This window comes from Paraphaeosphaeria sporulosa (assembly GCF_001642045.1).
Source record: "Paraphaeosphaeria sporulosa strain AP3s5-JAC2a unplaced genomic scaffold CC84scaffold_13, whole genome shotgun sequence".
NCBI classification, from domain to species: domain Eukaryota; kingdom Fungi; phylum Ascomycota; class Dothideomycetes; order Pleosporales; family Didymosphaeriaceae; genus Paraphaeosphaeria; species Paraphaeosphaeria sporulosa.
The window spans coordinates 277171-290823 of NW_017253372.1; the positions used below are offsets into that span (position 1 = coordinate 277171).

The following is a 13653-nucleotide window of genomic DNA, read 5'->3' on the forward strand; positions in this document are numbered from 1 at the left end:
GAAAACCATGTAGACTGAGGAGTAGCAAAACGTGCACTTGTAGCTCAATCGAGGATTCCGACACAAGAAACTGGATAGTATCAACGATTGGATCAGGAAGCGTGCCTCGTCCTATGAAGTAACTTGTCAGTGCGTATTTCAACCAGTAGTTACCAAAGTTCGCCCTTCGATGTATACAAGCGTATGTATAGCCTTAGGCTGCATATTCCATGAAAAGTGTAACCATATTAACACGAGGAAATCACGACTTTTCCGTCTATACAACCCAACAGTAGATTTTCGCTTACTTGTGGACCACAGTGACAGACACGAAGATGCCACAGTATACGAAGCTATGTTCATTGGGACTGCGACACGGTACTAGCCACTTGCAATCGTCACTGAGCATGTGTGTTGCCTTGTACTGCATTGAATATGTTGGTGCTCCAGTTGCAGCACGTTCATGCACCTATCTCGGTGCCAAGGCTAGTCCGTATAATAAGAACCTTCTTTCCGCCTCCAAGTTGGACATCTCCTCGCATACTCGCCCTGTGGCAAGCTCATGATGCTGTTGTTTTGCTACCTCGCCTCATTTATTTGGTTTGTGGGAAAGGTCTGTGGCACCCCAACTGATAATTTGGAAATACGACAATGCCCAGGTACACACTATGCAATCACCGGGGCGATAGGCAGCGTACACCCTCGGCTAGAGATACGGCAGCTCCAGCAAGACCCCATCATGTGGAATTTGTTTCTTCTGGCTATGAGATATTTCCAGGCAATAGACCAAAACAATATCGATTCCTATTATCGAATCGTAGGTAAGACTCGTGAGCCCTATATGCCGGGTAAATTAGCTGACTTCGTGCCAGGGATTCACAGCATGCCCTGATAAGCATAATGGTTGTCTTACAAATTGCACACAATCACCATACGACTAGGTACGACTGGGATGGCGTAACCTTCAACACTTCGAATGGTCGACCTCCGCAGGTAGGCTATTGTCCTCACCATGACCTATTGTTCAGCACGTGGCATCGACCGTACATTTTACTTTTCGAGGTAACATCATCCCAAATTTACCGAGTGCGCAGATAACCCGCAAAAGCAGCAGGCATTGCTATCAGTATCGCTGATGGCTTTCCGACGCCTCATACCAAGACGCAGCAAATAGACTTCGATTACCATATTGAGACTGGGCGCAAGCTTTGCCTTGGAATGAGCCCGTTTTCTCTGCAGTGCTGAGCACGCCTAGAGTTTCCGTCACGCTTCAAGACTCTCTCGTGTGAAGATCGACAACCCACTCTATGCTTACAGCTTCCACCCACTTGATAGCTCGCAGATCAACATTACAGTATGGCAGGCGTGCTTTTACGTTGTAGTGTCTGAGATTTCTAAGGTTGCGATTTCGGACAGAACGGCGCCGTGTGCGACACGTCGCAGAGAACAGTTAGATGGGCGACGAATGCATCCGGAACGTGGATCAGTTGTCACGACGCACTGGATCGTGATTTGCGTCAACAACTGCCTTCACTCAGACAGACCGTTTACTCGGCAATCACCCAGTATCATTCATTCAACGATCTGAGCAATGATGGAAATTGTGGCGAATCGCTAGTTTCTTCGATCGAAAGCCCTCACAATAATATGCACAATGCTATGGACCCCGGGCATTTGTCTCCATCGGCAGTGGCAGCTTTGATCCCCAATACTGGCTTCATCACCCGTAAGGCATCCTCAGCAGTCTCGAAACCCGTTCAACTAAACCATGTTACCTAGAAATGTTGATAGACAAATTGCTTTGTTCCAAGCCTCGTTTCCCGATACTTTCGTCGACCGATGTATCGCATCCCAGATCACTTGGACGATCCAGCGCAATATGGCCCTTGATAACTTTTCTCATATGTCTCAAAGCCGGTGTCTCTGGTGCTTGTGATAATTTGATCAAGCGCTCACACGTTTCCATCGGACTTCGGGCGGAGACTGGTGGACATCTTCAAACAGCAGAAACGTCGTAGAGTTAGGCTATATACACCTTGAGCTCACTGGCAGTCCTACAAACTACACTGTAATCTCTCGCATCAACACTCTCTATCGGGACTCACGTTTGGTCGCACATGACAAAGAGTTCGACTCACTGCGACACGATGTCGAATGCGTTGTGCACGTGACAATGCCGGCGTCTAAAAACTACTCCTACAGCGTTCTCGTATTTTTGGGTGATGTCCCGGAAGATCCTACAACATGGACTTCGTAAAAGTCATTCATCAGCGAGACTTCGTGGGTCATCGCAATGAGCGCAACGCGATCATTTTCAACGCTCGGTATGATCGTTCTCACTAATACTGTGCATTCAATGTTGGTTGAAGACTATATCCGGGAAGAATGCATTCTCAATCACCTAAAGACTAACCTTCGATGGCGCTTGGAGCTGCTAAGCGCCTCTTTACGAAATGATATGGCGATTGCGCTAAAATACTGCAGAGCAATTACGAGATACCGAGGATAGATATCGCTGGGCTCAAATTGACCCTGCTGAGTACCAAGGCAGACAGGGCTGAGTCAATGATGGAATTGGATCGTTGGACCGGAGGCTTCATTGTTACCGGTGATATCATTCAGTAGCTTACAGCGGTTGACAACGATACGAGAGGATTTTACGTGTCTGATGCGCCCCTCTGTGTACAATTCAAGCATAGGTTACAAGGTCAAGATTCCATTATCGTCATAAAAGTAAGTGACTACTGGACCAAAAGTCGCCAAATTCTGTTCTCCGTCTCAGCTAATATGGGTATCCATATCTAGACATTTACTTCGGATAAGTCCGTCCTATTCTAGGCAATCGAAGACTGATTACATCCCTCAGGCACGGCTCTGGGAAAAGACAGGTCAGAAAAAAAGGCTTGTACTAAGATGTATCAGCGTTCCAAGCTCACAATTACCGGTAGGTCACCTGGCTGCTGAAATGGATCACTAGAGTAACGAGGAACAAACACTCAACCATCATCGCGGAAACGGTAATCACCATTGCACCATGGAAGCCTTATCCAACAGTTATGTTGAACACTTGTGGTTTCTATACGCTACATTCCATCCGCATCAACATCAGATCTGTAAGAAAAATCCTTTCCCATGTCAAAAGCCCTAACTGATGTGCGTTCACGATAGCGAGACGTATAACTTGTATCCTCAGCATATTCCGAGCGAGCCGCAACAAAACAAGAAGTCCAAATCTACCCCGTTGCATGAGGCTTAATCAGACACTGCACGACAGTATTGATTCTGTTCCGCAAACTGTTGACATGCGCCCTTGTGAAAACACTTACCGGCGACTAGGAATTCCATTCAATGCCGGCGTCCTCGAGGAATCGTTCATCCTCTGGCGAGAGGATCCAGCCTGAAACTTCCATGCCACCGAGCCTCTTCCTAATCTGTGTGATTCTGATCTCCTGTTGTAGCCGTTCCGACTCCTTATGCGCTTCCTTGGAGTTGCTGTTCGCATACTGCAGATTGTGGGCCGCCTCTACTGAAGTGCCTCGCATCTTGTTGCGCTCATCTTCCTCGTGCTTTGCGTTCGTTTCTTTCTGAAGCTTGGAATCTACAAATTCCCGGTCTGTATCGAGTCGCCTCAATTCTTTGTCGAGAACATTCATCTCTTCGTGAGTCAGGGGTCTTTCCAGGAATTCGATCTTCCGTTTCTTCGTGAGTTGTGGCTCGGTATCGTCTTCTCGTTTCCTCTTTTCTCCTAGACCGTTTGGCGATTGCTTGTGACCTGAACTCGGTGCGACGAGGCTCACAACACCCACTGGTGACTCCTGCAGCTCTCGTCCTGGAGCTGAGGTCGAAGCCGCTGCACGAGGCTCCGGGACTGGCTGAGCGTCTGCTACTGTGGGTTGTGCACCAATTAAAGCGCTGTTTGAGGCGCGTCCAGTCACCAGCATCCTTCCAGCCAAGGCGGTCACTCCCGAATTGTATTTCTGAGTGCCAACACTAAGCAATTTGAGGTGCCTTCAGCGTTCCAATGTTCTGTGATTGCAGAGATGATCTCCTGACCTCCCCGGCTTGGGCAATCGCCTCGTCGTCTCCTTGTGGCGGTGAATCTGGTCGGCCACGAACTTCATTTGCGTACACCTCATCTTCCTCATCGAGATCCAAATTCAACCATGTCACTTTGCCAACAGGCAGTTCGATACCAAAAGCTCTCCAAGGGACGTCTCCATGTTCGTCGAGATCACTACCATCAGGATTCTTGTTATAGCCCGAATCGTGTTGATGAAAATAATACTCTTCTCTTTGTCTTTCTTTTCCAAGAGTAATACTCGCTGAATGCACGTGGTACCATGAGACCCGGTACCGCTCTACACCAAAGACCAAGAGCACATGCGGCCTTGTATAATAACATGTCTGCGCCTTTGAGAGAGCTTGGAAGAAAGTTCGTATTCATGTTGGTGTAAAGTGAGAATAACTGTGTCTGAGCCAAGCCGCGAGAACTCGACCTGTTGACATCGTTACTCCGGATCAGTTCCGGTCAAATTCGTTCATCTTACCTTGTGTCATGAAGGCTGGAGCTCTGAGAAACTTTCTGAGTGGCTCTTATAGGGCCAACTGGGCAGGGTTGAGGGCTGACGAAGGTGCGCCAGTCATATGTCCAAGGCTTCCTGTTCCTCTTCAACTTTCGTGGTGTGTCAATGTGCTTTGGTTCGATTAGTTGGGGCAGTATATGAGACGTAGTGGGCGACGTATCTCACGCTTCCCCCATGGTGTACTATAGACCTTTAGGCTGTAGAACTCGGCCTGCATCACTGCTGTTAGTGGCGGTAAATGGCGTTCGATAGTGGGATTTTTGATTCTGAAGCTGCGTTTGTGCTTCTTTTGATTTGTTTGCGGAAGGAGGAGTTGTGTAATAACGTCAATAATTCCTGCTTCATACGGACAGAAGGTAGTAGTAAACTCAGAGCTGGTAAGCCTGCTGGCTTTTCGAAATTCCCTGTTGATAACGCTTTCCTCTCTAAGACTGAAAGATGCAGGACAATAAGCGGATAACAAAGAATGCAGCTCTTCTAATGAGATAATCTGTTTCTCGATATTTGAAGTGTCGCCCTCGCCATTGGGTCTGAATCGAATATTCACTGGAGGATTAATGGTCGATAATGATTCTTCCCAATAAGTCTCGTTGACGCTTCCCTGGAAGTGGACGAAGCCTTCGCAATACAAAGTGGCTTTGCGAGGTTCGGTCTTGATGCTAGCCTTGAGCTTCTGGAGGAAATGTTCTGCAGCGACGTCACTTAAACGTTGGGCATCGTCCTCCAGTTTCTCCTTAAGTGCTTGAGCTGCTGATTCGTTGCTCTCGTTACTGCAAAATGAGTCCGTCATCATGAAATCACTTCAATGTTCGAGGCATTCCACGAACAGTTGATTTCGATTAAACCGTTATCCGGGAAGCGGGGTATCTTGTGTATAGCGAACATTTGCTATTTGCAGGCGAAGAACCTGCGGCCTAGACAGACACGCGATCAGTTCACAATCGGTGTAAAACAATAAGCCCAGGGAAGAAGCCAAACAACAAAGTCTGATTAGTATTCGCCGTGTTCTGCCACGGAAGGCAGTGAAAACTTCCATCGACAAATTGAACAACGAATGCAGATCGTAGTGGTTCGATTGCGGCCGCAATACGTCGTTGTCGGGTGGAAGATCGAGAGGCACATTTTTGAGAGTGATGAATGCGTTCTTTTGAGACGAGCGGAGCTGGCCATGGTAACAGTAACTAAGCTCAGGCGGGTGCCTGCGTGATAGTCTGTGGGTGTTTCGCGGATGTGAACAGAATCCGAAGTTGACGCAACGGTGCTTGCGCTTTCTTCTTGTCGTGTGGACCGCTTACCGGACTTTGTCAACTGCAAAGAACATGGCAAGCACGCCCGAGCCACGAGATTAATGTTAGCACTCACGTGCGCACCCGGAGCCAGTGTCCATCGAAACCTGAGGTATTAATATATTCATCATTCGAGGGCATGTTTGGCAGCCGGTCTGCCTATGCAATCCACCGGACACAAATTAAATGATATCAACACGTCCTGGTATGTGTAATGTCCAATTCCACAACGCGATCCAAAATCGTATCCTACTAGTCGTCATCGGCCCAGCTCTTTCCCGCCATTGGTGAAGGCAGGCCGAATGACTCCTGCTTCTTGATACCAGGCCGCTCAGGCTCGGTAGCGTCAGCGTCCTCTGTTTTCGTCCGGATGGGAAAGTCGAGCTTCTTAGGCGCTTCAACGTCCTTGGCGGCGCCAGCGGTAGATGCGGAGGGAAGCTCGGGAAAGTCGGATGCTGAAGGCGGGGGTTGGGCTTCCAGTTTCTTTGCTGTGCCTTGGTGATCACCGCGACCACCCCTGCCACCGCGTCCGCCGCGCCCTCGACCCCTTCCGCGGGTTGTAGAGGTATTGCTTTCTTCCTGCTGATGTATGTATTCGTCTCCCACTGTCCTTGTGACGCCTGCTACTCCTCCGTGTGCGCCTCTTGCGGCCCCGCGCCGTCGTTCGTCGCCAGTGCCTTCGAACCCGCCCTCCTTCTCCAAATCCCATTCCCTGCCACCAACTGCTTTGAGCTTCATCTGCCTGTTCCTCTCGCGCTCGCCCATCATTTGCTGCCTGTTTTGGCGATCGATCTTCTGCCTTTCTGCCAGTTGTTTCTTGCGCTCGGCATTTTTTTGCGCGGCGATGGCTTCCCGTGCCTCAAAGTTGGCGGCATCCGCTTCAGATCGGGCGTGGGCAGTAGCCAGAGCCTCGTTCTTGGCCTTCATCGCCGCGAGCTTTGCGTTGATCTCGTCTTCGGTGAGGCGGGCGCGGGGTGTGCCGCCTGTGAGGGTGCGATCGCCGCGGACCGACTTGGGTTCTTTAGGCGCGGCGGGCGTAGATGGCGGTTCGGTTGCAGCAGGAGCACTCTCTGCCGCTGCTTCGCCGTTCTTCGCCTCCTTCTCTTGCGCTGGCTTCTCCTTGGGCTCTCGTGGTTCTTGGGCCTGGTCGCCACCGCGGCCTCGTCCACGGCCCCGGCCTCCTCTGCCCCGGCCCCTACCGCCTCGCTCGCCATTAGCAGGGCCGCGTGGTGCATACTGCGACTGCCCCATCCCGGTGGCGGGTACTGCTGTGTCGACGGGCGCTGTCGGCGGGACCTCGGCAGGCGCCTCTTCGACCACAGGCTCGGCGACGGGCGTGAAGTCATCATCGAAGAAGAGGTCGTCTGTGCCTGCCGTCTGCGCGAACGGGTCGATGGACGAGTCGGCGTAGTCGTAAGGCATGTCGGCGGGCTGTTGCTGCGTCAACAACAGTGAACGTGCGTGCGCTGGGAGGCGTGGCGTCTTGGGAACAGAAAGGTATATGCAACTGTACGTACGGGTGGCGGCGCATACGTTTCCGCAGGCGTAGGTGGGTCGTCAACTTTCAGTTCCGGAGCTGGACATGGAGCTGGGGGCGCTTCTGTTTGCTGCGCGGCGGGCGCTTGCTCGGCAGGCTTTTCTTCCACCTTCTCCTCGGGCTTGGGAGCCCATCTGGAAGCGTACATGGTGCACGGGCGTATGGATAATCGTCGTTACGGGCTGTGAATGCTGTCGCATTGCGGTGAATTGCTAGCGAAGTTTACGAGACACCGACCGCGCTAGTCTCCGCGAGGGATGGCGGGGCAGAGCTCCCCACGTTCCTGCCTCAGGCCCAACCTCTCCACACTCACACTTCCTTCTCTGACCCCACGACTGCACTCACAGTAAAGCGCTGTTACGCTGACCCATTTCTCGGGCAAGACCAGTATCCCACGTCTCCCGGGATGCATCGACAGACGGCACCATCGCTCCAGGCATCACCTGGCCACGGGGACATATTCATCACCACCCCCGAGCTCGACACAGTCGTCGTCCGTCTTTAGGTAATGTCATCAAATCATCTGAGTGACTATGCATTCTCCTTGCTCTCCTCATACGCTATTTGCAACTGCCGTGCACCCCGCACTAGTCCGGACTATGTTAGCCGAAAGACCTACCGGGCCCTACTTGTTCGCAAGTTCGCGTCAAGTATGCATACGTCCCTTGAAATCCATGATAGCCTTCAACCCGCATGTTGCATGATTTCACTCGCATGTGTACCGTCCTTTTGATCGCGCCAGACCACCCGTATGCCTAGACCCATAGCCTACTAGCATTAGTGGTCCCATCTCGAACAGCGGAGACTCATCTGCCATACTCAATTACCTGCAATGAAAGCAGCGCAATTCTTCGGAACCCGCGACATTCGCGTCGTCGACGTCGCTCCACCAACCCCCAAAGAAGACGAAGCTCTTGTAGCCATTGAATGGTGCGGAATATGCGGCTCGGACCTTCACGAGTATCTCGCAGGTGAGTCCCTCCCTCGATAAAGATACCCACTCACACACTTAGGTCCCTCTAGCGTCCCAAAAAAGGATGCTCCGCATCCCTTATCCGAAGAACACCTTCCCATGACCATGGGCCACGAATTTTGTGGACGCGTCATCAGCGCACCGCCTGCTTCGGGACTCTCGAAAGGCCAAGCTGTCATGGTAGATCCGCGGTTCTACTGCGGTAAGTGCTCGCGCTGCACCGCATCACATACGCATGGTTGCAAAACCTTGGGCCTGAAAGGCTTCCACGGCGGAGGCGGTGGGTTTTCCGACATGGTAGCCGTGGAGACCAAACACTGCTATCCTCTTCCCGACTCTGTCGATCTAAGTCTCGCGGCACTGATTGAGCCGCTGGCCGTAGCGTGGCATGCTGTGGAGCTCTGCGAAATCAAGGATTGGAGTTCAAAGGCTGTATTGATCTTGGGCGGCGGCCCCATCGGCATCGCGCATTCTTCTGTTCTGCGTGCACTCGGCTGCAAGAGTATCTTCATCTCGGAACCCACATCCACTCGAGCTGCTCAGAACAGGGAAGTCGCGGATCATGTTATTAATCCTATCTCTGAGCATGTGGCTGAACGGTGTCGCGAGCTTACGTCTGGGGAAGGTGTTGATGTAGTTTTTGATTGTGCGGGCGTGCAGAAGGGTATGGATGCTGCTTTCGATGCACTAGTGTTTCAAGGAGTGTACATGAACGTTGCGATGTGGGGTGCTCCCGTACGTGTTCTCCGTCATGGTGATTGGTTGCTTGCTGATTGCGTACAGATGGTCGTACCAGTTATGACATTGCTACACAAGGAGATTGCATTGAAGGCTAGTGTCATATATACTGATCGCTCTTTCAGGGAGACAGTTGATGCCTTTGCCGCAGGTACGTCAATGTACCAGACCATGTTCAGCAGGACTGACACCGCCCAGGGGGATTCAAAGGCCTTGGAGGAATGGTCACTTCTCGTATACACATCGACGATATCATCGAGAAAGGCTTCGAAGAGCTGATCAATAACAAAGATCATCACATCAAGATCATGGTAACCCCAAAGAACGAGTGTTTAGGGCAATAGATTGGAATATATTACATCCATCCATCAGCATGAGCTCGAGGAACCACGTAAGACCTTGTCAAACAATGTATCCCATGTGTTTGATACTCCAGGCCAGCCCCTGATGCAACGGGCACCCGAATAAGCTAAATGGCATGCGGGGTCAGCCTCATTCACTAGTGCGCCAACCAACAGCATCTCTTCACGGTATGGACGCCTGTCAGACGGTCTTAGCTCTTATATGATCACCATTTCCAGGAAAGTATAACATTGAGCTTGAGATTCCTCATTCCTCAACTTAATACAAGTACGCGTGCGTCGATTGACGAGACAATCAAGCCACCGCGAAAAACTCCAATCTCCAAGCGGACAGGTCCCCTCGCCCCCGGCGTAGCTTTCATCACAGGTGAGTAACTGGGGTAGTTGTGGGAGGAGCTGCATGGTAGGCAGGGGAGGAGCGCGGCGTTTGAGGAGGTGGGCGACGTGGTTTTTTGATGCGTGTGCCACGGATGAGTTTGGTGGTTGGGCAAAACCTGTTGCTTGACGGCGGGTCTCTATGGATATGGGAAATCATCGAATTTTCGACGGTTATGGAAGTGGATGATTGGGGCCAGGAGTCGGTCCTTCTAAACTGAGGTCTGCGTACTGTTACAGTTCAGCAACATGCATCCATGAATGCTACAGTGGCACTTACCTTGTTCTGGCTTAGGCGGTGTTCGGTCCAACGAGTACTCGGAGATATACTAACGCGAGCCCTTATTGCCGATTCACAACTCCAGCCTGAGCGAGACATATCATCTGAAGTCCTATATAAGCTTCGGATGAAAGGTGTGAAGTACGATCCTCTCCTCATCACCAACACGCTGCTTTCCCAGCGTTCCAGCGAGTCCAAGCAAAGCACCCAGCTCTTTATCATCCACCAAAATCCGCAATCTCGAACCACCATGGCCTCCCCGCCAATCGACGCTCCCTCCCATTACCCGGCCTCCCAGACTGCCCTCCTCCTCCTCGACTTCCACAGCATGTTCGTGGAGAACCTCGCAGACGGCAAAGGCCAAAACGCTCTTTCAATCGCAGCCTCGACCAAAGTATGGGCAAAGTCAAAGAACATTGAAATCATCCACTGCCTCATCGACGCAGATCAAACGCCGTACCCAACTTGCAAGAACGTCCAGCGCTTCGCCTCCATCATCAGCTCCTTCAAGTCCGGCGGTAAGGAAGAGCCAGCCGCGCTGCGCGAGGATGCTGGCGACGAAAAGACGTTTCTCCGGCGCGGGGGTTACGTGTCCGCGCTCAAGTCACCGGGGCTGGCGGCGTATCTGCGGGAGAAGGGCATTGTAAGTTTGGTGCTGGCGGGGCTGAGTACGTCGGGGTGCGTGTTGAGGACTGCGGCTGCGGCGTGCGACGATGAGTTCGTGGTCACGGTGCTGGAGGACGGGTGCGCGGATAACGATCAAGATGTACACGACGCGCTAATCAGGAAGGTGCTGCCGGGGCGGGGATATGTGTACACGGCGGAGGCATTCCGGGAGGGCTGGGAGAACGGGACGCTGGGCTTGTGAAGAGTGACAAAAGATTGATTTCGGATATGTTCATATAGATATTACTCCTGTAGCGCCGGCCTGTCTGTTCTATGAGGCAGCATCGCTAATGCAGACCACTTTCTCCCGTCTCAATCATATGCTTCTGGCAGTCCACCAGAGTCGTGACCATTTTGGCTACCTCCTCCAGCCGGCTCAGCACAATCTTATTGCCATCCACAAAGCCATAGCACTGATATCTAAGCTGTGTCTTATCGCAGAAGTTGCGCACCAAGCTCTGCGCTTGTCGGAGGTTGTGTCGAGGAACTCTAGGGAAAAGGTGGTGCACAGCTTGGAACTGCAGGCCTCCGTGGAACCAGTCCAACCAGGCAGGGCAGTCGACGTCCATCGTTGTGCGTAGTTGGCGCTGCGCGAAGGATTCAGTGGATCCAAGGTCCGAAGTGGGCATGCCCCAATGGGAAAGCGTAATTTGGACGTGTAGAATCATGGTAACCATGTGGGAAACCAGCACAAACGCCACGCGTGTGGGCCAGTCGGGAAGCGTGCTCCAGACAAGGCAGTATCCAAAAATGTACCAGTAGCACGCCATAAATGCAATCTCCACCGGGCGTGTCCACCATGCTGCTCCTAATTGCGCGGCTCGTGGGCTCACCAAGTGCAGCCATGAGAGCATGTACAGGTTGAACCTCGCCAAGGCCATCACCGGGTAGTACGTGTACTTTTGGTACGGGATCAGCACATCAGCAGCGCCATCCCACACGAATCGGAAGTTGTAAAATGAACTGAGCACCGACTTCATGAAAGTAGGGGAGTTCGAGAAGAGCGGTGTGTTCTGGATGTCCGGGTCGTGCACAGGGTCGTTCGTGATGAGATGGTGTACGTTGTGGGAAGACTTCCACCAGCCGATGCTGAGCCCACAGCAGAAATCTGCGATGAACGCACCAATCAGTGTGTCCACGGTGAAATTGGCGGTGATTCCGCAGTGGGCAGCGTCGTGGGCGGTGAACATGATTTGTTGCTGCTTGCGCATTAGCATTGTACATAATCCAGATGTATAGCGACATACCCAGAACAGCCCCAGCGCGATGGCAGATGTAAGGTACCATTCAATGTGGAGGAGGTAGAGGAACGCTGCGAAGAGAACACCGTAGCGAATGCTCTCCTTGCCATACTCGCTAAAGCGACATGCGTATAGGCCTTGGTCTTTGATCTGCTGATGTAGCGCACGATATTCCAAAGCAATAGCTCGCTGGGTATCGAAGTCGACGGAAGGGTTGTCACGCAGGCCATCCTCAATTTCCTTCTTCTCTAGCTCGGTAGCATATCGCTCGCGTGCTGCGACTGCTTCATCAGGGCTGTCGACATTGGCTGATACGGTGGCGACCGATACGATTGGTGTGCGAGGTTGGGGCTGTGATTCTAGGTCGACCCCGACAATTGGAATTGCTCTCCGTGTGCAAGGTGTCTGGTTCAGCTTCTTGTGAATGACAACTGCGGCCTTCGAATTACAGTCAGCAAATGCTGACAGCACACGCACGAGAAACCGTGGTGCTGTTATGGAGTAGACCCACGGAGCTTAGGTCGACACTCGTTCGGCTTCGCCTTCTCCGCTCCAGGCTCTCCTTATCCCCCTTCTTTGCTTCTTGTTTGCGTAGCGCTTCCTTTGTATAAAAGTCGGGCGATCGGATCGGCGGGTCGAGGTTCGTCCAGGGCTCTTGTATCCGACCAATGCGAAACTGCTTCATGCACAGAAGAGTCCTCGCGGAGTGGTAGCTGAAGAGAAGAGGTCAGCATTACGTTCCTGATGTGAAGCATCGCTTTTCCGATTATGGAAACATGGGAGAGCAAGTACGCTACGACTAGGGTTTAGGAAGCGAATCGCCGATGACTATGCTTACATGTTCATCTCATCTGTAGCGTCTCTTCCCACCATGTGCAGTATTGCAAGCCTTCCTCCGGGATGCCTGTTGATCCATGTGGTCAAATCCAGGGCGTGTCCCTCATGAATGACGATGTTTCGGTTCTGCGCAATGAGGCGCGAGACCTCAGCGACCTCGACACGAGGCTGCGAATTTTGAGACATTTTGGAGCAGTGGCTGGGTAGGAAGGAGACAGACACACATTATAACTTATTCACCCGCACGCGCGGGCGTAAAACGGCAGGTCTGTGATCCACCAGGTCAAACACGTCCAAGCTCTGAGATCTCCGGAGTCTAGACAAGACAGGTGTCGCGTAGGCTTGCAGACAGGAGCAGAACTATCTTGGCACCTTGGAATTCTGGCGGAGAAATCCACAGCAAATCCCGTGGTCATCCTTTCGTCGCCAATGGAAGGGCGGCCATGAGCCTGCAAGACGAGCTTCACACAACGGTTGTTGAGAAAGCTCCTAGGGTTTCTCCAGCTATTCGCATTGTCTGAAGCTGTCAGACATTACTGCATTGCCGGCGTGCCCACTTACGCGAGAGCCAGCCCAGAACCTTAGCGTAGAGTGGCACAGCCCCAGGCCCAGTAGAATTTAACGCGAATGTGGAGGAGGTTGCGACGGATGCAACGCACACAGTATGCCCAAGAGCATTTGTGGTGCGCTTATCGCTCCACAAACCGACTGTACGGAGTGGGATACGAGCCGCGCGCCCCAAGGATTAGGCTGCTTTCGGCGTGAGCTGCGAAGGGGTCTCTGCAGGGACCTTGTT

General features: G+C 52.1%; 6 protein-coding genes across 6 annotated transcripts; 2 read left to right on the top strand and 4 right to left on the bottom strand.

Moving 5' to 3' along the window:
• Window positions 1–3311: 3311 nt before the first annotated feature.
• On the bottom strand, window positions 3312–3920 carry CC84DRAFT_1222300 (uncharacterized protein; the record flags this gene model as incomplete). Its single annotated transcript, XM_018183351.1, has 1 exon — window positions 3312–3920. One exon carries the CDS (start codon window positions 3918–3920, stop codon window positions 3312–3314), a length of 609 nt encoding a protein of 202 aa, XP_018030328.1.
• Window positions 3921–4075: 155 nt separating this feature from the next.
• Window positions 4076–5727, bottom strand: CC84DRAFT_351157 (uncharacterized protein). Its single transcript, XM_018185876.1, has 3 exons — window positions 4723–5727; window positions 4527–4669; window positions 4076–4475 (listed from the first exon to the last, which is right to left on the bottom strand). Exons 1-3 carry the CDS (start codon window positions 5353–5355, stop codon window positions 4232–4234), a joined length of 1020 nt encoding a protein of 339 aa, XP_018030329.1. The 5' UTR covers window positions 5356–5727; the 3' UTR covers window positions 4076–4231.
• Window position 5728: 1 nt separating this feature from the next.
• On the bottom strand, window positions 5729–7744 carry CC84DRAFT_351163 (uncharacterized protein). Its single transcript, XM_018185877.1, has one exon. It carries the CDS (start codon window positions 7268–7270, stop codon window positions 6101–6103), a length of 1170 nt encoding a protein of 389 aa, XP_018030330.1. The 5' UTR covers window positions 7271–7744; the 3' UTR covers window positions 5729–6100.
• A 287-nt stretch (window positions 7745–8031) lies between these two features.
• On the top strand, window positions 8032–9448 carry CC84DRAFT_1168873 (NAD(P)-binding protein). The gene is made up of 3 exons (XM_018179505.1): window positions 8032–9093; window positions 9142–9247; window positions 9295–9448. The coding sequence occupies exons 1-3, from the start codon at window positions 8464–8466 to the stop codon at window positions 9438–9440; spliced, it is 882 nt and encodes a 293-aa protein (XP_018030331.1). The 5' UTR covers window positions 8032–8463; the 3' UTR covers window positions 9441–9448.
• A 915-nt stretch (window positions 9449–10363) lies between these two features.
• Window positions 10364–10981, top strand: CC84DRAFT_1190770 (Isochorismatase hydrolase; the record flags this gene model as incomplete). The annotated part of the gene is made up of 1 exon (XM_018181142.1): window positions 10364–10981. One exon carries the CDS (start codon window positions 10364–10366, stop codon window positions 10979–10981), a length of 618 nt encoding a protein of 205 aa, XP_018030332.1.
• An 85-nt stretch (window positions 10982–11066) lies between these two features.
• Window positions 11067–13043, bottom strand: CC84DRAFT_1103407 (delta 8-(E)-sphingolipid desaturase; the record flags this gene model as incomplete). The annotated part of the gene is made up of 4 exons (XM_018175012.1): window positions 11067–11978; window positions 12027–12458; window positions 12487–12733; window positions 12859–13043. 4 exons carry the CDS (start codon window positions 13041–13043, stop codon window positions 11067–11069), a joined length of 1776 nt encoding a protein of 591 aa, XP_018030333.1.
• Between the last annotated feature and the right edge of the window lie 610 nt (window positions 13044–13653).